Genomic DNA, 23,230 nt, shown 5'->3' with positions numbered 1-23,230 from the left:
CGGTCATCAACTCAGACGTTTTAACTTGCCCGAGGACCACTCCTGCCTGTCTGGTAACTTGGGCCTAGAATTTACCCCTATACAATGGCCAAGATCTATGATTTGAATACTGTCTCATCGGAGGCTGAGCTCAGAGATGTGTTGAACCAACTTCATGAGCGGGAAGATATTCTCATCGACAAACTTGATGTCCCAATAAAGGGAAGTGAAGAGTTCGACCGACAGCTTGGCGGCCTGGATAGCCTTCATGGAGACTTGGATATGCAGCTCATCGCAACTAGAAGCATTCATAGTGCGATGTTATCTTCGGCGGTTAACACCGCTGAGCGACTATCTACCACGATACGCGCTTTAGATATGGAGAAGAAAAGGGTAGAGGCCACGCTGACCGTGATCGAACAAGTCTTGGAGCTCAAAGCGTGTATAGCTGGTCTTTAGGCAGCATGGGTGCTCCTCAAGACTGGGAGGCTGCCGCCAACTACCTCTCACGCATATCGGATATACCCGAGGAGGTAATTCACGGAGACTTCGCTCTAGCCATTGTACCAAGCATTGAGGCTCCAGATCCCCCTTGGGCTACAATCCAGACTGCTCGCAAGAGCCTCAGCGCTCTATTCTTGAGGGAATTCGAAGAGGCTACTAAGAAAGGGGACGGAGAAAAGGTCGTACGCTTCTTCAAACTATTTCCGTTCCTTGGAGGTGGTGAGGAGGAAAAGGGACTGGAGGCCTATGGACAGTATATCTGCCAAGGTATGGCGGAAATAGCCCGATCAACTCTCAGGGGGCCACACAAGGAACGTGGCAGACAGAAAGATTTATTCTATGCAAATAACCTAACACGGCTGCTTGAGCACATTTTACAGATCATCAACAGCCACAGTGGTCTGGTAGAGAGGCACTACGGCGCTGATAAAGTCGTGAAGGTCATTGAAAGACTTCAAAAAGAGGCTGACGTTCAGGGCGGGGTTATCTTGGACTTGTGGAATGACGAGCGGGCGGTCGACAGGATTATGGCCGATATCAAGAGCTACCCTTTCTCTTTCCTCTCGAAAAGCATGATGCCAGTACAGAGAGGCACCAGTTTTGCCTTTCGAGGCAACGAGCTGAAAAAAGATGAATTTGACCTGGATGTGAAGAAAGTTGAGGGGCTTTTTGTGGAAATGACAACAATGCTAAGGAGTTGGTCGCTTTATAAACGATTCATTGCAAGTAAATGCAAGGTAGGGAATAAAGATATATATGCTATCATTTACTGACGATTGGCTTTAGGGCGTTCTCAACCAAGCAGAAAAGCTACCGCTTCCGAAATTTCTTGATCAATGTGATCTCCATGAAAAGATCTCAGAGAAGCTCATCGAGCCATATAGACTTACGGCAACATTTCTCTTCCGGAGGTCGGTAGAACGGGCTTTTGAGATTGATACTACACCAAGTGGCCTCTCACTGTCTAAACCGCACGATGGTAGTCCACCGTTCATTCTGCAAGCCGTAGATGACATAATATACGTGGTGGACAATCTAATACAGCATGTCATCTCTACGGGAAATAGAGAGCTGGCAGTCTCTGTCATGTTGGCTATCAGCAGGGTCCTCGAATCGGATTTCATCGGGATCATTCATAGGCGCATGAGGGATGAGTGCTATCCCAAACCACCGGCTCAGGGTGGGTTTCCACCAGAGGAAAAAGTCTTGAGCTTCATGATTCTGATGAACACTCTCGACCTGGCTAAAGAATATATAGAGCGTATTGCGAGCTCTAGAGGCTACGTCTCAGAAACTCAACGTGTCGGTGTGGCTACAGCATCTACACAAACACTCAGGGATTCCTTCCCATTTCTCAGAGATGCCGATTCAGTAGCGGATTGACTCCATACTATGAAGGTTGCACTATCTGCCAAAGCTAAAGAGCTTCTGAATGATGGCATCCGAGCACTTTTCGACGAGCTCTTATGGCCCAGTACCAGGCTAGTCCTTACAACCTCTTTCCAAGATGCAGTCTACGATATGTCTGAAGGAGAGTCCTTGGATGAAGAGGACGTCGATAGAGACACAATGGAGCAAGTGCCGGCGCGATTCGAAGGCGAGTGGTTGGCCTTGACAAGGCCATTAAAGCGCATCATGACGCCGAGAACATACGCAGCATTGATGAGCCTAACAGCCAACAAGCTAGCAACAGTGTTAGAGAAGCGTGCGTGGAGTTTCTCTGGCCGTGTGACTGCACTTGGTAGTTTACGGTTGGAGTCGGACTTCTCTGGCATTATAAGTGTCATCACCAAGGACAACTACGCCCTTCGAGAGCCGTTTACTCGCTTGCAAGAGATTCTTGCACTTGCGAATATGGAAGACGATGAATGGGATGAGCTTGAGTCAAGATATAACTCGTCCGGGCAACGAAGAAGCAGGTTTCTTAGTGACGAGGAAATGGCCAAGGCGCGCAAGATCGTGAGAAGATAATCACTATACCAACAAACACAGAAAGTTTGTCAGCTGAGAAGGGATGGCTGTCCAGCAGAGGAGACCAGCGTGGGAGATAATGTAATCATCCTTGAAGACTTTGTTCACATAGAGGGAAAGATTACTGGCGACGGGTTTGTAGTTTTGTGATGATGCCCCAGTGCGATGAGAAGGCAGAAGTGAGGCTTGGAGTGGCATTGGGATTGTCTAGGCAATGGCCCCTGGAAAAGTATGGAGAGAGATATCCTAAACTTTGACGAGAGGCAGAGTAGATAAGTAAATTCTATCCTAAACTCATCATAAGAGACCCTAAATTCATCACAACAGGTCCTAAGTTCATACAATATCATCGTGCGTGAGAGCATGGGTGTTGACAAGGACTTCAGAGCGTTGACCGAGTTTGGGCAGGGTAGTCGAGTTGAACTTGGTGGAAATTCGATTCCTTCGAGTCTGGCACGGTTGTTTTGGCGATACCAAGTTTGTGGGCGTCTTGGAAGCGAGCGGTCCCGTCCTTGAGCATCTTGTCGATGGCCTTGAAAATGGAGAAAATATCCATGTAGTTGCCATTCATCATGGCAGGTACGCTACACCCAGTTAGTAAAAGCATCTCTGAGCTTGATTCAAGTTAAATACCGGATGCAAATGTTTTTGTCACAGTTTGTGCACTTCTTGGAGTTGATGAAGGGAAACTTGCAACCGAAGGTAGGCACATCGATAGGAGTCTCTGGATTGGTTGCGATGAGTGTCGACGCTACGGTGAGCGCCGAGCCAAAGCATCGAATACAAGGCAGAGAACTCTCGAACTGGGCGTCTTGTGGGATGCCCAGGTCCTCGAGCGCCTTCGCGCGCTGTCTCTTGGAGGGAGTGGGAGGAGGTCCGTCGGACATGTTGGGTGACAGGATGGTTATTGATCTGAGGGAATTCAGAGCGAGGAGAGAGGATGAGATGATGAAGAGAGAAAAAAGCAGAACCAAGAAAATCCTCCATGTAGAATATAGTATATAATTTATATCGAAACCTTAGTAATATTTACTGGTGCACGCACTCCTTGGTCACCCCTATCAGATATGTTGGGGTGACCGATGCGAGTAATAATGATGAAAAGAAAGAAAAGCAAAATTGAGAGAATTCTGAAGGTGTGGCATAGCATATTATTTATATGGAAAGCTCAGACATTTGCTAGTGCACGCAGCTGTCAACAGCTGTCAGGAGTGCATAGCAACTGCAGTATCTGTAATAAGAGAGCTTTTTGGAACACAATAGAAGGCACACCTCACACAATCTGAATAAAATATACTCTACTGCATGATAACAATATGAAGGGCGGAGAAATCAAACTGGCACGCAAACATCAGAACCGCAACTCTCCCGTGTCAACAACTCCTGCACCTTGATGCCAGCAATCAGCACAATCGTCACCGCCCACCAACAACCTCATTCTCTCTGAGCACTTATACAATCTGCACGGGAAGACCGACTTTACAATTTCACCCTCCTTTTTGAAAGATCACATACAACTCTGCGTTGCACTGTGTGAGTTTCCATCTCACGGAAGTGCCCTACTGAATATTTGCTAACAAATCGTAGCAAAGCAACGAGATGGCTGCCCCCGAGCCCGAGAACACACCAGCTACCGCTATCGAGGTAGCTGACAAAGACGATGATATGATCCTCAGCGACGAAGCTGTCAACCCTTTGACCCAACTGGCAACGAGGGTCTCTAAGCTGCAGCAGACTATCGTGGAACTGCAGCAGGATGTCATTCAACTACACGAGACTCTCATTCAACATCAGGAGGCTGTCATTGAAAAGCAGAAGACTATCAACGAACAACAGGAGATTATAGAGGAAAAGCAGAAGACCATCAATGAACAGCAGAAGACCATGCAGCAACTTGTGGAGCAACACCAGCAAGGCCTTGCTGGTCACAATCAAGGTGCCTCCCAGATTGCCGAAGACAAGAACGAAACCGAGAATTAAGTCACCTACTACGAAGAGGATGATGAGGGGTAGAATCTCTTCACACTGGAGTAGAGCGTGTTCTACATCGGAGGCGGGCGGAGCAAGGTGCGAGCTGGTGTTGATGAATGCGCTTAAAGTCACCCAACTGGGGTCAGATTATCTAGCTCAGGAATAAATCACTGACTATTCTCTGATGAACCATTAATCCTCAACTATTGCCTCGTCCTTGTCCATATGGAACAGTCTTGTTGTTTCGAACTAAGTACAAACACTAGAGAGCAAAGTGAACATCACCATTCTCTGGGCTCATAACAGCTGCGTTATTCGCTGTTTGCACCAAAATCACAGACATATATAAACAAAGCAATTATCGCAAATTTTGGTTGATTTTCTTCTTCTTTTTGCTATTTACATCCAAAATGCACCAAAGTTCAAACGTATGCAGTCCCAGTTTCCTCGTGTTTTCCCCCTCATGTACAATCATACTCAAACCCGAACATCAATCACCTCCTCCTCCCTCCGTATACAGAACAGCCGTGAGAGTCACTTGCGCAGCGGAGACTTTGGTTCCGCAGAAGATCTCCTTCGCGTGCCCGGCTTCTTCTTCGTATCACCGTTCACACCCCCGTTATCCTTTGCTTCCTCCAGCGCCTCAAGAACAGCAACTTGATCAGATCTGAGAACCACGCCCTCTGCGATTACTTCATCGCGGCAGATGAACTGCGGGAACAGAATCGCGAGGACCGTCGGCTTGGGACTTCCCTTTGTCTTGCGCGCGTTGCCGACGTCGTAGTCATCATACTGGCGCGCACCGCGAGAATCTTCTTCATCGGGCATCTCTGCGGTTATCATATCGCGAGAGCGCTGCGTATCGGCCCAGAGTGCAACAGCTTGTCTAAACAGCGCCGGGACAGCATTGTAGAAGCCAGTTTGCTTGTACGCCACGACAAGTGGGTGCAGTGTGCTTCGCACCTCGTTGCTCGCTTTGCGCACAATGTCCTCTTGAACCGTCTCAGTTTGCTCAGAATCAGAGAGAAATCCGAGGATTTGAGAGCGATATACTGTTTCTCGTCGCTCATCCCCTTTGAAGAAGCCAAGCATGCTAGATGCAGTGGCCCTCATGTCACTGGCGACGTAGAAGGGGACAAAGACAAAAGAGAGGAGTGTTTCCGCGATCACAGCATCAGCGACAGCACAGCGCATCTTGGCACTTGCTTTGGTGGTGCGGGTTGAGAGTGGGATCTTGGGGAAACGGGCGTGAAGTTCCTGGATCTCACTCGCAGAGTCCTAACAATTGTCAGTATGATTCAGAGAACTCAAGCGTGGAGAGCTACCTGTGCGCCATCGTGGTCGTTGAAATACTCATTGACAAAATCGTGAACCTTCTTTGACAACTCCTGGAGATCAGATCGCCTATCCTTATTAGTTTAGTCCATTACTCATAAAAAGATTACTCACAGCTTCTTGACCTCCTCAGTTCCAAAGTCTCGCAGGATGCCCTCCCCAAGATCACTCTGCGCCTGCGTCAACTTCTCCTTACACCCCTTCAACTCCTCAATATGAGCCTCCATCTGCGATTTCTGCAACTCACACTCCGCATTCATCTCTCTAATCTCCGAAGCGTGGCTCGTCAAATGCGCCTCTGCAGCCGCCAGGTTCTGCTTCAAATTCTCAACCTCTCTCTCCTTCACCTCTGATGCAGCGAGTTTCTCCCTCGCTTCCTTGACCTCTCTCTCCATGGCTTCAACGGCTGCCTTGTTAGACTCATAAGTTTTGTACTTCTGTTCAAATTCTGCAAAGAGTGTTTCTGTCTTTGCGTTGGCTTGCGCTTTGTGGTCTGAGAACTCTCGCACGATCTTGTCGTTGAATTCGCGGAGACGCTTGTTCTCGCCCTGTTTGGCTTCGAGTTCTTGCTTTAGAGCTTCACGCTCCTCAGCTGACTTCTCAAAGTCTTCGATTGAGCCGGCATCTTTGGAGACTTCCTTCGCTAAAGCGAGGAGCTGCCATAGCTTGGTGTTCTTGGTGGTTGTCTTGTCGGTCGTGCCATTGCCATTGGTATGGCCATTGACCTTGACCTTTGTATCTGCCATGATTGCCTGAAGAATGAAGTATCAATTTTTATCGCTAGAAATGGTGGACATTTTAAACTCGTCGCTAAATACACGATCGGGGGTTCTCAATTTTGAGGCCATCGCAGAGCCTCATGGTCCGTTCGTGGGCTTGAGGGACAACTCATCAGCACACCACCACACCGGTCAATTAAGCAAGTCATCTTCCACCCCGCCCATTCCTCCTACTGGCTCGTTTCCAATCGCTGTGTCCAATCCTCGAAATATCAGGGCTGGAGGGCGTTACACAACACGCGGGGTAACCCCAATGACATTGAGTCTTTCGGCACCATCATCGTCTGCAGAGTCGAGCCTCAGAGCAAAAGTCGTCGCAGTAGCCTATTGAGGTGTTTGTTGCTGTGTGACGGTGAGTGCATTGTTTGGACAATTGGCTGTCGACGTTTTGGTATGCGGTCGCCTTGCGATGAATTGCCTGAGGCCCTTTGCAGCTCCAGCCTAGTCTTGTGCTTCCTTTTCCTTCTCCTTCTCTTTCTTTCCCTTGTGCTTCTTGCCCTTATCTTCCTCTTTCTTGTCCTCCCCCCTCATCTCACCCCTGCCATCGCTGAGCCCAGATTTGTCGAATAGATGAAGTTCGACAGATTGAGGCACACCACCAAGGACAGGCTTCGGCAAGACTTGCTTGTGAACGCTGTACCAGCTTTCCTTGTCCATAAGCTCAAACAGAACGTCCTCTGATTCGTGGCGAGGCTTGGTAGCTAGGAATACTTTTGTAGTAAATGGTTCGCCTTCCGGAAAGTAGGTCAGATTTGCTGCATGAATGGCTGAGAGTGTTTCAACGAGTGCTGGTAGCATGTCGACATTGTAAGTGCAGTCGCTGAGCATCACGAGATCCCAAGGTCCAGATCGAACCTCGGGTCCAAAGCGACCCTGTCTGCCCTCCTCCCAGTCAAGATTTTCGTAGAGCATTCGAACAGGGTTCTCTTGGAAGCGTAGATGAGAATTCTCCAACCTCTTCATGTTTGATCTGGCGCGCTCCTCAGCTTCTGGTAGATCAGTCATGAGAATGGTGCAGTCGCCACCTGAAGGCTGCAGTCGGGGGTACACAGCGGCGAGCCCAACACCCAAGATGCCCACACCGCAACCCAATTCCAACACACGGATCGACTTCTGGCGGGTGAAGATGTTCTTCATTGTTCTCATGCAGGGGTTCTGGCTAGACTCGCTATCGGGAGCAGTCTCGATACCTGCAAGTGCACACGTAGCTATCATACCTCCATCCCAGATGTGACGCGCAATGCTCTCACCGATCTCCTCCTCAATCTCAATAGTTCCCAGGCCCTCAGGTGTGTCGTTCAGTTGAAGTCTCCGAATAGACACAGCATTGTCTGCTGGTGTGAGAGTTAAGGGCACCCAAGCTGGCATGACAGCACCCTTCTCTGCCGCTTCCTTCCGATACCGCATCTTCTCGGCCGACAAGGCCAGAATGCGTGGGACGCTCTCCGCGGTATGAAAAGGTTCTGATGCCCGGACACAGACATGGACTCTCATTCCAGATTCAAGAGCTCGTTCAAGAGCAACGGGCATTTCCAATGCTGGCTTCGCAACGCGCATGCCGGGTTCCCAGTCGAGGTGTCCGGGATCTGAGAGGAGCCATGTTGAGCTTCCTTCGGGTGAAGCGGCGATGGCAACGACTTGAAGATCTAGGAATCTCTCCGGGAAGAGAAATGAGTCGCCGAGGTCTGTTGTGATGGTGAAGAGTAGCTGAACCAGGGTCCCACGGCGGTTCTTAATCACCTTGGGTGGCCCCAGAAATCTGACATAGTGCATTGTGATGTGGTGAGTCTTTCAATAGCTCAGAAGAGTTCAGGGTATCTCTGTGTTGATTTGACCTCAATTGACTTGCCAGGCGTTGTAACTGTTGCCGTTCTTGTTGTTTATTGAACCTCGGGTTGAGCTGATCAACCCAACCTCTTGCTTGCATGGGGTGATGGGGAATTTTGACCAGCTACTGCACGCTTAGTCATCACCGCTGCATTCACATGAATTTGATCTTGAGTGAAGCGGACTGTTTGGAATTGTTCAAGATGCTTTAGAAATGTCATAGCTAGTAGGAATTGAAGTACTAGAGGGGGTCATGTTTCTTTAACTATAAGTTCAATGATAAGCACTTTGGAATGTTGTGGATTTTGATAGTGGATTTGCGCACATGTTGCCTCAAAAGACCCCCATTGACACAATTGAAGGTCATGACAATCAACAGAGGGGAAAAAAGACGAAGACTTGAAGATAGCTTCGGATTTCATAAAAGAGCCTGAGAATGATCAAGGACAGACCCTGAGAGGATGATATTGACCCAATGTTGAACATCATCTTTACAGTGAAAAGTTACCTACCCGATACTTTGTCTACACCTTCAGGTGTCAATCCACCAGGTGGTCAGAGAGTAGGAAGCATTGAAGTATTGGGGGACATATGATATAGAATTAATTATGGCTGTCAATTGAGTGACTTTTACTTTCGATCAGGACTCAAAGTGGATGAAACCTGTGCCTGTTTATCACGTCTTGACAGTCCATTCATGCGGGCGTTATAAATAATCAACTCAAATCTCGCAATCACACATTCGCAACGCCGCGAAATATCACTGCAATGTCCTCTACGACCGAGAAGGATGGGGATCAGCTACATAGCCTTCTACAGACAAAAACCTGGTTTGGATTCGACCTAGACGACACTCTCCATGAATTTCGCAAAGCCAGTCGTACAGCAACCACGAGCGTTCTGACACGCATCGCTAGAGGAAACCCATCAACCACACTTCAAGAGCTTCAAGCCCAATACGGAATCATTCTAAAGCAAGGAACCGCTGATGCATTCACCGACGGAAAGACCTCACATGACTACCGTCGTGCTCGCTTCGCTGCCACATTGAGCCATTTCGGATTGAGTGACGATAGTGTCGATGAGCTGCTGGAGGACTACGAGCGTGTTCTTGTGGATAACCTGACACTCAAACCAGGAGCTATTTCTCTCCTTGAAGCAATCCAGGCGTCTGGAAGAAAGATCGCGGTGATCACAGAAGGACCACAGGATGCACAGCAGCGAGCAGTGAGAGACCTAGGCATCGACAACTACATCGACTTTCTCGCGACCACAAACTTCTTCGGTGTGGCCAAGATCGATGGACTCTTCGGCAAGGTACTTGATCATCTAGAGATCACACCGCAAGATATCGTGTACATCGGCGACTCGCAGGAGCGCGATATTGAGCCCGCTACAAAAGAGGGGATACTCGCCATTCACTTACACGAAGCTCAAACAGTGCCACTTGTGCTACAACCTCCCAGCATCAACTCGCTCGAGGTGCTAGCCAAGCTCATCTAACGCACACATGCCTGAGACGAGACATTCTCGTGTCCGTCGACAAAAAACACAGCGTTACAAGGCTGAGAAAGAATCTACCCGCATACATACATATGTAGCTCAATCGATACACCCGTCAAACGTGTCCGTCTCTCACAGGATAGTTCCCGACTTTCTCACTTACAACAACATGCTGCGTCTAACAAACAAATCAGACAGGTGCAACATTTTGTGCAACGTTTAGCAATTTTTCAGCCGATGTCGTACATAATCATCCCACGGCACTGGGCCGAGACATACAAGTGTCATAGAGTTCTACAACAGGGTATATCTTGCTGTTTAAGAGGTTGAACCTAGCATTCTATAATTAATTCTTTACTGCACGCTCAGCCTTGTATGCACTGCTTACGTTACGCTGTGCATATTTTGTCAGGGTTACCTTACTTAATGCCTTCTGCAGGCTGAGCCTCGCAGCTTAGGTATGAATCCAGCCCGTGGGTGTTACACACCTGTCATTGTCATCCCAGGATGTAATCACGGCTGCACGCATTGCAATAATCCCAACCTCCCTCACGGGATGACGGGCGTCTTAGACGCCGGCGCACATCACATCACGTCGTGGTGTGGTATCAAGGTTACAGTTACAATTGGGGGCTGTTCACAGGATGGAAATGTGCTCTGTAGAACCCCCAACATGCAAACATTTCTAGACTAGGATGGGATATTTCACTCACTGCGACCTCAATCGAGACCCCCCCTCAGGTTCCGTCTTATCACATCACATTGGATCACATGTGCCTCTCAGATGCAAGATCCAGCATATCAATCTGGCCCCCAACCTCTCTTCCCTCTAGCCCCTCCTCTACCCTCCATATGCCACACGTGGTAAAAACCGCGAAAAAAAAAAAAAAAGGAAAAAGCAAGGTAATTCACCTCTTCACTCATTGGCCTTGTAGCCGCTCGCTGTACCCACACCACCACTAACTAATCCCTTCTCAGTAACAGCCTTCAACCCGCGAAAGAAACTTTTACTAAGTAGAAAATGGCTGATTGTGACGGTTTCATACTTGGCAGAGTTTACTGTCTAGCAGAAACTCAAGATACGGCATTCCCGGAACAACGTACGTCTAACGCCTCAGCTTCTCGTCGGCTCAACTTTAGATACGAGTCAAGGGAAGGGATTCATTCCAAAAAGTCCCCAACACCATTTCTCAACGGCATCTCCACCTTTGTATGATCTGAAACCCACTGATTCCAACGTCTAGCTCCCTCCACTTCACGCACCTGCAAGTCATTCTTCAAAGTTTCACACATTCCAATGCCCAAGCCCCCCAACGCGAGTCGTGCAAACCGGCTGAAACAAAGGCCTCTCAAGTCTACGGCAACGATCGCTGGTCAGGTGTTCATCGCCAAATCTTGGAATATCTTAGTAAATTACATCACAAGCATGTTAATCAATCCTACAAAAGTAAATGTCTGTTGCTTTGCTTCAATTCAAGAGCTCTTGAAACTGCATGACGCATTAGTTGTCCAGGGGTTTGCTTGGCCATGACCTCATGCCGGATCGTCCATTCACTAACCCACGTTGTAGAAGTAAAGTGCCTCAAACCAAGCCATTTGCGTTTATACCCCTCTCGCTTCTACGCGGGGTTCGTTAAAACGGAAACACAAGGGGATAATCATGTCGAAACAGGATCAGGAACTTCATTCACCAAGTGCGGTACTGTACACGCACGGAGGGATATTGAGAGTGTCAGTCATACAGACATCACGAGAACAGATAATTGTGTAGATAGTTTGCGATTTTTTTGCCTAAATATTAAAATAATCGAAATCAAAAGTATCCATCTTGAAAGTGGTATAACCATTCCTTAACGCCCCCAACCCCTCCTCATAGCTCTAATGCATGAGGACATTGCTTCCATCCATCAATGAGGAACGTTAAAGACGTCAAATCCTCCAGATTACCGTGTAGTAGCCTTCCGTTCTAAGTGTCAATCACTTTTGTTATCCTAACGCGCGCTAATCCCAAAACGCAAAATAATATCCAAGCTCCAAAACAAAAAGAGTAGAAAAAAGAAAATCGGAGTCTGTCACTCCTTGTCATCACTCAAGATGACTCGCTTGCTTGCTTGCTCCCCCTCGCCAACTGCTCGCGTCATTCCGAACGGAAAAAACACTGGGTATCTCGAATTGGAAGAAAAAGAAGCCCCCTTGATATCGATCCCCTCCTCCGCGCGCGCGTGTGCATTGCTGGTGGTACAGGTCGCCCCATGAGTCTTGGTGTCTTTGTTTCGATTGCCAAGTCAATAAAAAGAAATCGCTTCCTTGGGACGAGGTAGAGATGTCGTAAAAGAAAAGATAGATGGAAATCCTTGTCATGGGTATGAGTGTGTCCAGGAGATCCGGGTAGTAGTGGTAGTATACAACGGATATGGGTATCCAGTCCGGCGAGCTTTGGTAAATGTCACTGGCCGGTATCATAGGATCCTCAGGCATAGGTATGGTATGGTAGGTAAACAGAAACATTCCAGGGGTCCAATGGATGATCCGCTTATTTGGTAGGGTTCCGGAGAATTTCTTCACAGTTGGCGTCAAAGCGAAGGTTGAAGAGCCTCACGTTTTGCATAAACTTCTCCGTCTTGTCGAGCTCTCGGTCACGTCCAAAGAGGGTCTCAACAAACTCGACACCGGCATTCTTGCCGAGGCCAGCTTGCTTGCGCTTGGCAGCCTTGAGCATGGGGGCTTCACAGGCCTTGAGGAGGGATCGGAGCTTCTCAGTGAGGCGTTCACCGGCCTCGATGAACTCCTCAACGAGGTCACGGTTGTCAGGAGTGCGGACGCGACCAACTGTCTCCTCAGCTCGCTTGACCTTGCCAGCGAGCTGAATGAGAAGCAGCCACATCTCACCAGCCATATCAGAGATGGGAGTGGCAGGACCTTGGTGATAGACGGTCCAGTCATAGATCCACTTTCCGAGACTGTTGGCATCAAAGACACTACCTAGGAGAAGGATGGGCTCTTCGGCAGGGTCCCAGTTCTTGAGTGAGTATCCAGCAGGAATGCGGTGCTTGCGAGCATCGGCATCAGTGGCCTTGGGAGTAGAAGGGGTAGAGGCGGGCTTGCTGCGGTGTGAACTGGCGGGACGGACAGTCTGTGGCCGGGGAGGGGGGACCGCGGTGGAGGATCGACGGCTGTGGCCGAAGCTGGTAGGAGGTCGAGGTTGAGGCTGAGGCGACTGGAAAGTGGAAGCCTGCTCTCGTGTGTAGTAGTCATCGTAGACAGCGGCGGTGGTAGCACCCTGCAGGTAGTCGTCGTAATTAGTGTACCGTCCCCGGTCATCATCAAAGTCTCGAGGTAGGAAAGCGGATTTGCGGTGATGATTGATCTTGGAGCGGGACTGTGCTGGAAGCACATATGTATGTCCCAGCGCCTCGATAATCTCGTCCTCGTCGGATTCTCCATATGGGGTGGAAGCCCGGACATAGGTAAATGAGAACCGGCGGTCGCGCTTGGAGCGCGGAGATGACTCGGAAGGCCTGCGCGACGAAGAAGTTTTGTGACTCACATCTGCCGTGCTATATTGCCCAATGCTGTTGTAGCGAGGCGAGTCCTTTGGAGGACGCGGGCTGAAATCGCTAGCCTGAGAGTAGCTGTTGAATCGCGAATGAGCCGCTCGCGTCGCTGGCCGCCTGGGAGTCGAGTCGGCCCAGTTCGGCCTCGGGGAAGGGGTGGGAGTTGCGGACGACATCCTCGAGTAGACGCTGTCGTAGTCGTGGATCGGCGTCGATCCAGGAGTTCGTGGAGATTTGTAACTCATGTTATTGTGTGGCGATGTCCAACTGACATCCGCTGTTTCCAGGGTTCAAACAACTGCTCTCCTCCCGAGCACCCGCAGTTGTTGGGTTGTCGTGTCGCTCGCGGAATTTCGGAGTTGTTCTCGTGTATTTTTTTTTGTTCTTTTTCTAGTGAGTAAGTTGAGTTGGCTTGTCAGGAATGTCAAGACTGCATGCAAACAGATTCAACAGATCAAGATGCGCCGGGGAAGAGACGCCCAAGGGGAGGTGATGGAAGTAGGCCCGTCACCTCGGTATGTAGTCGGAGGAAAAGAGGTTAGAAGATTCTTTTGCGACGGCGAACATGACCGATGGGTATTATATCTCTCCTCAACTTGGAGGAATAGGCACCAGATCCCGTAGAACCTGGTAGTAGTGTCGAGAAGACGCTGGACGCTTCGAGGGTCCAGAAGCCAGGATGAGTAATTGATTGAGAAAAAGAGCGATGACGTCGATGCAACGACGTGCTGGATAAGTTTTGATGAACTTGTTTGGGGATTTAGAGTGATTGGCAATCGCCAAGATACGTGAAAGAGAGGAGGAAAGGAGGGTGAGCGGGACGCAACAGAGATATATATTCTAAGATTTGTGTGTGTGCCTCTGGGTGTGGACACCTCACGCACCGCACCGACTCCCAAACCTGCCTACACTACCTTAGCGGGTGATGGCAGGGGAGGACGCTAGTGGGAGGAGGGGCCCGACCGGGGGTTGAGTAAAAAAAAAGCGAGGACAGGGGGTATCAGATAGGGGCAGGGGGTGGAAAAGCCGCAGGCAGGCTTTGTGAGGGTGTGGTAGAAATTGAGTGACTCTTCCAACAGCGAGACAGGGGTGCAACCTGGCTTATGTAGGCTTCGCATTTGCACTTTTCCCGCCGCTGAACTTGATTCCAGTGGTTGCAGCGACTGCAGCGCTGTGTTGTGTTGTGCCGTGCTGTGATGTGCTGCTGCGCAATGCTGAGTGAGTCTTTGGTGATTAATTTAGAATCTCTTGTGCTCTCTTGACTGTCAATCAGTCCAAAGTCGTGCTTTTATTCGATGTCGCTGGCGAGTGCTAGAATCACCTCGGACTGATATGACTCAGAAAGAGGCAGTGTTGCTTGACTGATTGATCGATTAATTGCGACCGAGTACAGCACCGTATCGTATCGTATCGTATTGCTAATCAGGGTGTAAGAAGAGACAGAGTTTGACGCTTAGTCAAAAAGCGCATACTGTACGTGTGCACAGCCAATTTCTCTCCAACCAGTCGAGTCAACGTGCGCCGCGCACTGGCCTCAACTTTGATTGTTTGGCGAAATGAACCAAAACGGTGACGCAGTCTTTACCAGGACCACCGCTGCAAGGCCAGACGCTGCAATGCGGCCAAGTTTTGCTGGGTTTTCCGATAATTTTGTGGATGGCTGTGTATGTATGTCTCTTTTTTCCTTTTTAAACGCCCTACCGCTTCCGCAACCCAATTCAGTTTTATCTTTTTTTGGTTGGGTACTGGTATTTTCGGGTTCGATCAATTATGATTCAACTCGACTTCTCACGCGCAAACTATGACTCAGTCTTGGATCACTCGTCAGCTAATATGCTCATGAACCAAGAGGCGAAAAAGCACATCCAAGGAATAGGGGGCAGAATATGATAACAGATAATTGTTGTGATAGGTAGGCAAAAGAGGCAGCCTTTCATGTGAAAAGGAGCAAAAAAGAGCATGAAAAGTTGACAGGCCAATTTGATTGACTGCTTTCCCATCCAATTCAGCTCTGAGTGTCATGTAATTGTCCCAGGGTGTGTATATAGTAGCGCACTGAGTGCACTGGTGCCTCTTTGTCTCTCAACAACAAGACAAGCAGCAACACGAGGGACACTGCACTCGCACACAACGCACACAATTCGACTTCCCCTTTTCTCCAGAGCCTCGTTTCTTTTCTTTTTTCTGGTTTTCTTGTTCTTTTTGTTTCCTCCTGTATCACATTGATCCAGCCACCAAATGCAGGGAGAAACAATGCTGGGATGAGTGAAGAGTGTGCGGATTCGACAAAAAGGAAAACGAGTCGAGACGAGGGCACAGAAAAGTTTAATGAACCAAAAAATAAAATATTATTTACCTGACGGACTTTTCGGGAGGCGGGGTTCAGTGCAGTACCGGGCTCCCTGATCGAATATTGCTTGCTTCTTCTTGACACCAATGTCTCGTCTCGCACGCCTCTTTCTCACCTCTCAAATTCCCCTTGTTCCGAAATTCAGCGAGCAACAGCCAGGCCAGAAATTGGCTTGAATATCCAGACAGAGGGCGTGTAGTCCCACTGGAGAGCCAGTTGAATTTACCGGCGGGGAGTAAGCGAGATTGACGGCCTGGATCCAAATCCCAAAGAATCCCAACGTCTTGATGCAGGCCCGGATGCCCGCGATTCTCTTCCGGTGAAAATTTTTCCTTCTCCTTGGGCTTCTAGGCGCGCTGGCGGCAACCGAACCAACAGGGGGCCCAGCTCCAAAGCTCGCTCGGTGTGATTCAAGCCTGGCCAGGGCGCTCAGTAGACCGTTACAACCCCCTGGACACGCTTTGGAATATTAAAGTAACTTAGATTAATTAGGGTATTCGGCTGGCTGGGTAAGGGGATGGATGGGAAAGTTTTCCTGAGGATACGGAAATACGAACGAGATGCTGACGCAACGGAGCGGCCAGCAAGGATGATGATGGACTTGAGGCGCGTCGTTTTGCCTGGAGCTTGTGAATGTGGCCCTCGTAACCCATGCAAAAGAGACTATCAGCCTGGCCCTTAATCACTTGCTTGACACAAGTGCGACGCGAGGCTGGCGATGACTGGAAGCTACCGGTAGGCTACCACCTGGAGTCGTTGCGCCGTCAGCCAGTGAGTAAACCTGGTTGGTCTTGTCGCAAGGCAGCGCAGCCGAGGACGATATCCACTGGTTGCTAGGGCTCTATGTATGTCAACAAGGCTGGAATGGATGGCGAATCATAAAACATACTGTACGCTACAATAGTTACAAGACAGTTTCCGAGCCTTGGGGCCTTGGTACGGATACTCGACTCGGTGATATGTTGCCTGGCCTCCAATTATACGGCGTGGCACGTATTTAGGTAACAACAAGGCCTCGTACAAAGCAACAAGCGGAGGGTTGAATGGCAAAACTCCGCAAGCTGTGCCGCCTTGAGAATGGAGTTAACGGACAATGACACTGTTGGAAAATCAGGGAAGGCTGTCGACCTTTATCAATCAGCCTGAGGCTCTTCACACCATCATGATTTATCATCACACGCTTACCACCAATACTTTCTCATTGGGCGGTTCCAGCGTGCGCGTACATACATCACCAGCAGTAGTAAATGGGTGTCGTGCATTTTCCCCCAAGGGCTCTCATGCATGAGATTCTCTCCCTTGTGACAGGTTCGCCTTGGACAGGCTTGGAGGAATCATTACCACTACTTCTCCGCATCACCCATCACAAATAGCCACCGTGAATTTGAGGAACCGCCAATCGGTAGAAAACAATGTGATGAGTGATTCGAGGGTTGCACATCGAGGTTGCTACAATGTGCATGTGATGAGTTCCTCCGTCTTACGAATACGGATGATTACGGAGTTTCTTTTCGTTCTTTCTTTTTACAACTTTCCTTTTTGAGCAGTTTTGTAGTTTTACAACCCTGTTCATTGTAATATTGATTTCGAGTCCTAGATTTGCCGGCAAATACAGCGGTTAGAAAACGAAGAGGCTGGGAAGAGTCGTCCCCTTGCATTAGTGACAATCACATCAGCTCCCTCACATGAAAGTCACTGGCGGTTCGAAAACAAAGCTGTGATTGCCACCAATGCAGGCAGAGTGATCTGACGAAAGAAGAATCGAGCGAACGAACAAAAAACCAGTGGATCGGCTTGTCAACTCTTCTCCGCACGCACGGCACGGCGGGCGGGGGCCAAACAAAGATGGAGATGGGAGATGGAGAAACGGAAGACGGATATGGAAAGATCGTGCATTCGGTACTGGACGAGTTGGAAGCGCAAGCGCGGCAGCGGAGTCGACACATGTCAAACCCTGCACCGGAGAAGTGGCTCGCGAATGGGGTCGTTTCCTTTCGATATGCGGCCTGCCACTGCAACGGCACTAAGGTAATGCTGACGGAACCAAGTGGTAAACAAGACCACAAGAAGAGGCCTTCTACCCAAGGAGGGATAAGCGTCCCATGCGAGTCTCTCTCTAGCCCGCCTGTCACTCACTCTCCAGGCCTTCCATTCTTCCATCCTGTTCAACTCCGTCGGATCCAAATTTCCAATTCCACATCGAGACTTTTGTGTCACACTGAAATGCTGCAGTTCTTCGCTTCCGGAAAGACAAGATACTTGGCATGAATCACCCTTTAACTCGAATACCTTGTTCATAGTAAATTACGCCGCAATGTCAATCATATTTCGCCCTTGATCCGCCTCCCATATCTAGAAACATATCCCGATATGCGCCGAACGAAAAAGGGAGGCCGTCGCTTTGATGATTTACCCTTTCTTCATGCCGATAGACTCGAGATTGGGCCTCGGCCCTAGTTCCGTGCTTTGCCTGTCACGGCTGGCATTCTGTCTGCACCTTTCCGGTCTGTGGTATTGATTGGGCAGAGCCTAACTCTTGACATCTTAGATTCCCATACCTTGATCGTTCATTTCCGTCTCAGATCTGGCAGGTACGGCATCTTTCTGTCAACTCCTTTTAAACATCTTGCGTCCGTGATTCAGATTCTTTCTCAGCTGGCTTGTAGCCATTTAAACCCCTGCCGTCGATTCTACGCCTTGAGTCAGAACGCTGAACAAAGATGACACATACGACACAAAACAATTGAACAGTTTCAACATTTCATGACATTTACATCAGTTTGACTCTGACTGTTGAATGATTCAAAAAGTCCTGGTATTGTCCTCCGCATCCGGACCGAAGAAAATCAGAGGTTTGATTGCGAGTGTCAACGCTCTGGCCTCCTTTACTTTCAACAACACCCAGGATCCCAGAAGGCTTTTATCCGGTTGTCGTTCTCACCAAAATGGACTCTGGCTGGGATGACCGGACCGAAGATTACCTGTGCCCCGGGGCTAGGGGACAAGGGTATTGATCAGACATCCTTGAAATGACCATGGATAGGTTATAATGGCCGGCGATGGGACGGACGAAGCAGGGGGTGGATAAGAATTCCTGGAGCCGGAGTCAACAGGCCTCGGAGCTTGCAGTTGTGGTCATTGCCAGGGGGGATAGAGTCTGGACGGGCGTGTCTAGGGGGACCCTGACTTCCCGTCCAAGAGGACTGACTAGACAGACTACTGACTCCCCCTGGTCATGGTGCAAAACGCGTGCCTGAGTCCCAGAATTCGGTCACTGAAGTCTAGCGGCCTTTGCACCGACAACATTTGCCCTAATGGCACCCACAATGACAGAGGCTGAGCGATCCAGACACGAGGACGGAGTCCTCAAATGGGTAATGGGTACGCGGGGAGACGATTCTGGCCTTTCAGAGGCTCGAGAGTTTCTCTAGAAGCTCTCTGCTGGTGGATTCGCGGATGGCGGACAACAGCCGGATGGAGTCTGCGTCAAACATTGCCCAGCTTCAACCCCAGTCTGTCGTCGGTGTTGCTAATATTATTGCAGGACTGATGATATTTTCATGACATTTTCCATTTTGACAAAATTCTTTTGTGTGCGTGTGCCCACAATCTTAAATATTTGGCAAAAATCGGTCAGTGTGCAGCTCTGAGACAAGGATTTCCCACCAGATTACACGGGATGGGCTGTGCACTTGGTCCTGGCAATAAGACCAACACATTAAAACACCCACGACAACGCAGCGCAAGCCAGCACAACCCTTCAGGAAAAAGGGTCAACAAGAATGCGCCTGTACAGTGTGTACACAGTCGACACTCAATAACAAGAGAGACCCGGGCGTTCGGTCTGAGCTTCCTTCACCTTGGCCTTGACCTGGGGCCCGAGATTAAGGCCAGAGACAATGGGTCACTTATAACTTACACTCCCCCCACACGCCCCCTTTTGGGCCTGGCAATGAATTAAAAAAAAATCGCGGCCCAACGCTATCCTGTGCTTGCTGCTGGGCACCATGTTTCATACGCTAATAATAAGAGAAGCCTTGCCCTTGTCATTGCGAGTTTCCCTGTCGGCATGTGGTGCACAGCCGAGTCCAGGTTTAAAATTATCTAGGACTGCTGTTGTGTTTATCTCAGAATACGGATAATAAACATGGTGTTGGTGTTGGCTTTGACAGAGCAACAGAGGAGGAAGATTATTGCGATGGACATTTTTGGGCATCAACAGTTTGTCTCTGGCCTGAAGGTCTGAAAAGTTTGGAGTATGTATGTCTTGGTCGGTGTGTTTTGCTCTTCAGCTATTGTTTCAAAGAGCTTCAGAATTGCATCTTTTTTTCTCAAGCTTCTGACGGATGCATGGATGGATATGGATGGGTATGTATGTTCAACATCTAGACGCACACGCCCTCGCGGCGTATAATGTCGTCGGTCTTGTTGTTGGCGGCCATTGAGGTGGACTTCCAATCCCCAATGCCATCCTTGTTCCATGCAATCCTCGATCACCCTTGTCAAACATGAATATTTTGCCTTTTTCTTACTTCAAGGATAAATTTTCTTCGCGAGATGCCTTCCTTTATTGATGGAGTCTACGACAGCCTTGCTCTCTGTCCAACAGCTTTGCCGCACTTTGAAATGACTAATCCGTCCCATTGCTCGACATCCGGCGCTGTCGGTTGTTATCGCCATCATCTTTCTTGACCGATACCAGTACTGTCCTCAATGGCCCTCCGAGTGGATGAGCCGGTGACTCATAGCTATCCCTTCCCTTGATGCTGGCGCTGACAGTGTCTGCAGCTCGATGCATATACCCTCTGGTTTGCTGTATTGATGTCCAAACAAACCCGCGGCCCCGTCATATCGGTCCCGCCATGCACCCCAAGTTAGAAGCCGATTGGCATCCACCACACGCACTGCCTGGTCTAGTAGACACAGACGCAGACGCGGACATACATACGCAGACACGTTGCTGTGTGCACCACCATCAATCAAGCTTCACGATAGAGGGGCGGCGGGAGAGGGTACTACCCCCGGCGTGTAAGTGATGGAGGGGCACAATAGAACAACAGAATGAGCTCTTCTCTTCTTTCGATCAGGACTTTTGCATGGCGGATATGCGTCTGCAGAACCCTGGTGCTTTTTGACTTATCCTTACACAACAGCTCTCCTCTATTCGCTGCGTCAAGCGACGATGTCCAAACAACAAAGCCAATGCCCCTCCAAGAATAAAATCGAAAAAAATAAATGGTCCTTGGCAACAAGTTTTCCAGGTTTCCCCTCCCCCTCCAACAGTCTAGCCAACCCTACTGCGGACGCTATAACAACAAGGCGGTCTTTTTTCAGCTTTTCTCTCTCTCTCTCTGTTCCTCACCGACTCTTGCAAAAGACGGTGCCCGTTGCTCGGGTGCGTGCCGTTGATGGGGATGCACCAGCGCGGGGCCCTTTTGCAAAGACGGGCCGCTATCAGAGGGAGCACAGAGCTTCAAGGACAGGACTCGAGGGAGAGAAAAAAAAAAGACGGACTCCATCGCCCTGCAGCTCCCCGAGACCTAGATCACGACGTGGACGCAAAACGGCCAAGGCTGAAGGTATACAAGGACCAGAAGCTGGCCGCATAGTGACGTATGCAGGATCCCACAGATCCATCGCGGCTCTCAGTGAAACGTTGTTGTTGTTGAAGGCTCAGAGAGAAAAACTGTGTGTGTACTACGGTAGGAAATCTGCATGTTGCAGTATCATGGCGTGCAGTAAAGTTGCTTCTCTAGTGTTTTTACAATGCTCAAGATATATACATACATTTACATATACATTACATTACATTTTGACTAGACTTCAAGCCGTTGCAGATGTAACCTTCCGCTAACACAAGACAAGATCAAGCGCCGACGATCAAAAAAGCACACCGCAGCAACACCGCCGTTTTAAAGATCGCGGAACTAGAATGCAGTGCCCGCTATAGCCTCCACTTTGCTTGACAAGGGCGATCACTCTTGTTTCTATATTGCTTTTTTTTTTTTCTCTTTTTTCCCTTCACACTGGAAAAATCTCTTCTCCAAATGCATGAGAGCGCTTAAGGTGTGCAGCGAGGCCATTAGGGCAAAGACACGCAGCTGCATGCATTGCATATTTTAAAAGAGGGTCTCTTTTGACATGTCTTCTGTTGGAGCGCCAACGCCCTGCTGTGCTGCATCACGATGGAGTATTATAGCTAGATTTTTCCAGTTGTCGGTGACGAAATAGAAGCCTAGAATAGTCTGATCCCGGTAGTCCCGTGGACAAGAAGAACAGCAGAGAGGGGAGAAGAGAAGAGTCATACGTGAGGTGAGCCCCTCCAGTTCAAGGCTCAGGCGCGTTCATGCCCAGCGGTTCTCTAGAAGGTGGTGTTGTCTGCGTTGTCCATGCCTCGAGGGTACATGATGGATGCTCTTGGATGCTGGGCCCTTTCGGGTCCGGCCGTAGAACAAATAAGATCCGGCCAATGGATGCATTAGCACAATCTGCAGCTCGGGAACCAGAACGACATGTTCCCGCTCCTTCACACGTCACATCACATCTCAGTTTTGGGAAAAGCATAGGCTATGTACCAATGGCGAGATTAGGGCATGGCAAAGAGGAGAGCAAGGGGGGTCGACATGAAGCCCTGTGTTGTTTATGCAGTAGGTAACCAACCCTAGACCACAGAATGAATATTCGCAAATCGAAATGACAGGGCGAGCGGAGGAGGAAGTGAGAAAGTCGTGATAAGGTCTATTAGTTCGTGATATTCATCATGATCCCTCAGTATGGCATGTGAAGAGGTGGTCTGCTGCCAAGGTAATTACCACCTCAGCGCTTACACATCATTTGCTCGTGAGAATAGTAACATTGGCCAGCAGGCCTCAAAATCATAGTGGTGATTTTTTTTGGTTCAACACGCACCCCTCCATTGCATGACTACCAGTACTAGCCACGTGGGATGTGGCTGTGCATTTCGAGGGTCCAGCCACAACCACTCGACCGGGTCCGCCAACGGGATCCGATTCGGGTTTGGACTGGAGTCCGGCAGCGGCAGGCGGGAGGGAAGGCATGTGATGGGTCCTGCATGAGACCCCGTGGTTCCCGATTTTCTGGGTCCCTTATTCGGCCCCATCCATCGAACATCTCCATTTTCTCATCGGGCTGACGTGACGTGACAATTTGTGACCCTAATTAATTCAAGTGACGTAGGACGATATCAAACCTCAAAAGTGAATCATTCGAATGACAATTATTGCTCGTCTGTGACTGATAAGAATGACCGTGTCCCCTGCTGCCTAAATCAGGTCCATCCTGTCATTTCATCAACGACTCCCCCGCCACCCAATTTACATCCAATGCTTCTTTGGCGATTGGGCATCTTTCGCCCCCCGTTTAGCATGACCTGACAAAATCCCCAACAATTCAACCATTCATTCTTTTCTCAAGAATCAATCGTTATCGACAAGCCT

General features: G+C 49.3%; 7 protein-coding genes across 7 annotated transcripts; 3 read left to right on the top strand and 4 right to left on the bottom strand.

Moving 5' to 3' along the window:
- Positions 1 to 84: 84 nt before the first annotated feature.
- On the top strand, positions 85 to 2,454 carry FTJAE_2872 (conserved oligomeric golgi complex component 4; the record flags this gene model as incomplete). Its single annotated transcript, XM_037349111.1, has 4 exons — positions 85 to 299; positions 356 to 1,220; positions 1,270 to 1,854; positions 1,909 to 2,454. 4 exons carry the CDS (start codon positions 85 to 87, stop codon positions 2,452 to 2,454), a joined length of 2,211 nt encoding a protein of 736 aa, XP_037209989.1.
- A 382-nt stretch (positions 2,455 to 2,836) lies between these two features.
- On the bottom strand, positions 2,837 to 3,341 carry FTJAE_2871 (uncharacterized protein; the record flags this gene model as incomplete). Its single annotated transcript, XM_037349110.1, has 2 exons — positions 2,837 to 3,038; positions 3,088 to 3,341. 2 exons carry the CDS (start codon positions 3,339 to 3,341, stop codon positions 2,837 to 2,839), a joined length of 456 nt encoding a protein of 151 aa, XP_037209988.1.
- Positions 3,342 to 4,053: 712 nt separating this feature from the next.
- Positions 4,054 to 4,434, top strand: FTJAE_2870 (uncharacterized protein; the record flags this gene model as incomplete). The annotated part of the gene is made up of 1 exon (XM_037349109.1): positions 4,054 to 4,434. One exon carries the CDS (start codon positions 4,054 to 4,056, stop codon positions 4,432 to 4,434), a length of 381 nt encoding a protein of 126 aa, XP_037209987.1.
- A 525-nt stretch (positions 4,435 to 4,959) lies between these two features.
- FTJAE_2869 (rna polymerase) lies at positions 4,960 to 6,506 on the bottom strand (the record flags this gene model as incomplete). The annotated part of the gene is made up of 3 exons (XM_037349107.1): positions 4,960 to 5,703; positions 5,751 to 5,829; positions 5,875 to 6,506. The coding sequence occupies 3 exons, from the start codon at positions 6,504 to 6,506 to the stop codon at positions 4,960 to 4,962; spliced, it is 1,455 nt and encodes a 484-aa protein (XP_037209986.1).
- Positions 6,507 to 6,980: 474 nt separating this feature from the next.
- On the bottom strand, positions 6,981 to 8,312 carry FTJAE_2868 (UPF0665 family; the record flags this gene model as incomplete). Its single annotated transcript, XM_037349106.1, has 1 exon — positions 6,981 to 8,312. One exon carries the CDS (start codon positions 8,310 to 8,312, stop codon positions 6,981 to 6,983), a length of 1,332 nt encoding a protein of 443 aa, XP_037209985.1.
- An 822-nt stretch (positions 8,313 to 9,134) lies between these two features.
- On the top strand, positions 9,135 to 9,869 carry FTJAE_2867 (hydrolase-the HAD superfamily; the record flags this gene model as incomplete). The annotated part of the gene is made up of 1 exon (XM_037349105.1): positions 9,135 to 9,869. One exon carries the CDS (start codon positions 9,135 to 9,137, stop codon positions 9,867 to 9,869), a length of 735 nt encoding a protein of 244 aa, XP_037209984.1.
- Positions 9,870 to 12,402: 2,533 nt separating this feature from the next.
- On the bottom strand, positions 12,403 to 13,668 carry FTJAE_2866 (vegetative cell wall gp1; the record flags this gene model as incomplete). The annotated part of the gene is made up of 1 exon (XM_037349104.1): positions 12,403 to 13,668. The coding sequence occupies one exon, from the start codon at positions 13,666 to 13,668 to the stop codon at positions 12,403 to 12,405; it is 1,266 nt and encodes a 421-aa protein (XP_037209983.1).
- Positions 13,669 to 23,230: the final 9,562 nt, after the last annotated feature.

This window comes from Fusarium tjaetaba, assembly GCF_013396195.1.
Source record: "Fusarium tjaetaba strain NRRL 66243 chromosome Unknown NRRL66243_c0000059, whole genome shotgun sequence".
Taxonomy (NCBI): domain Eukaryota; kingdom Fungi; phylum Ascomycota; class Sordariomycetes; order Hypocreales; family Nectriaceae; genus Fusarium; species Fusarium tjaetaba.
The sequence above is the reverse complement of the archived record's forward strand: the minus strand, read 5'-3'. Positions and strand labels throughout refer to the sequence as shown.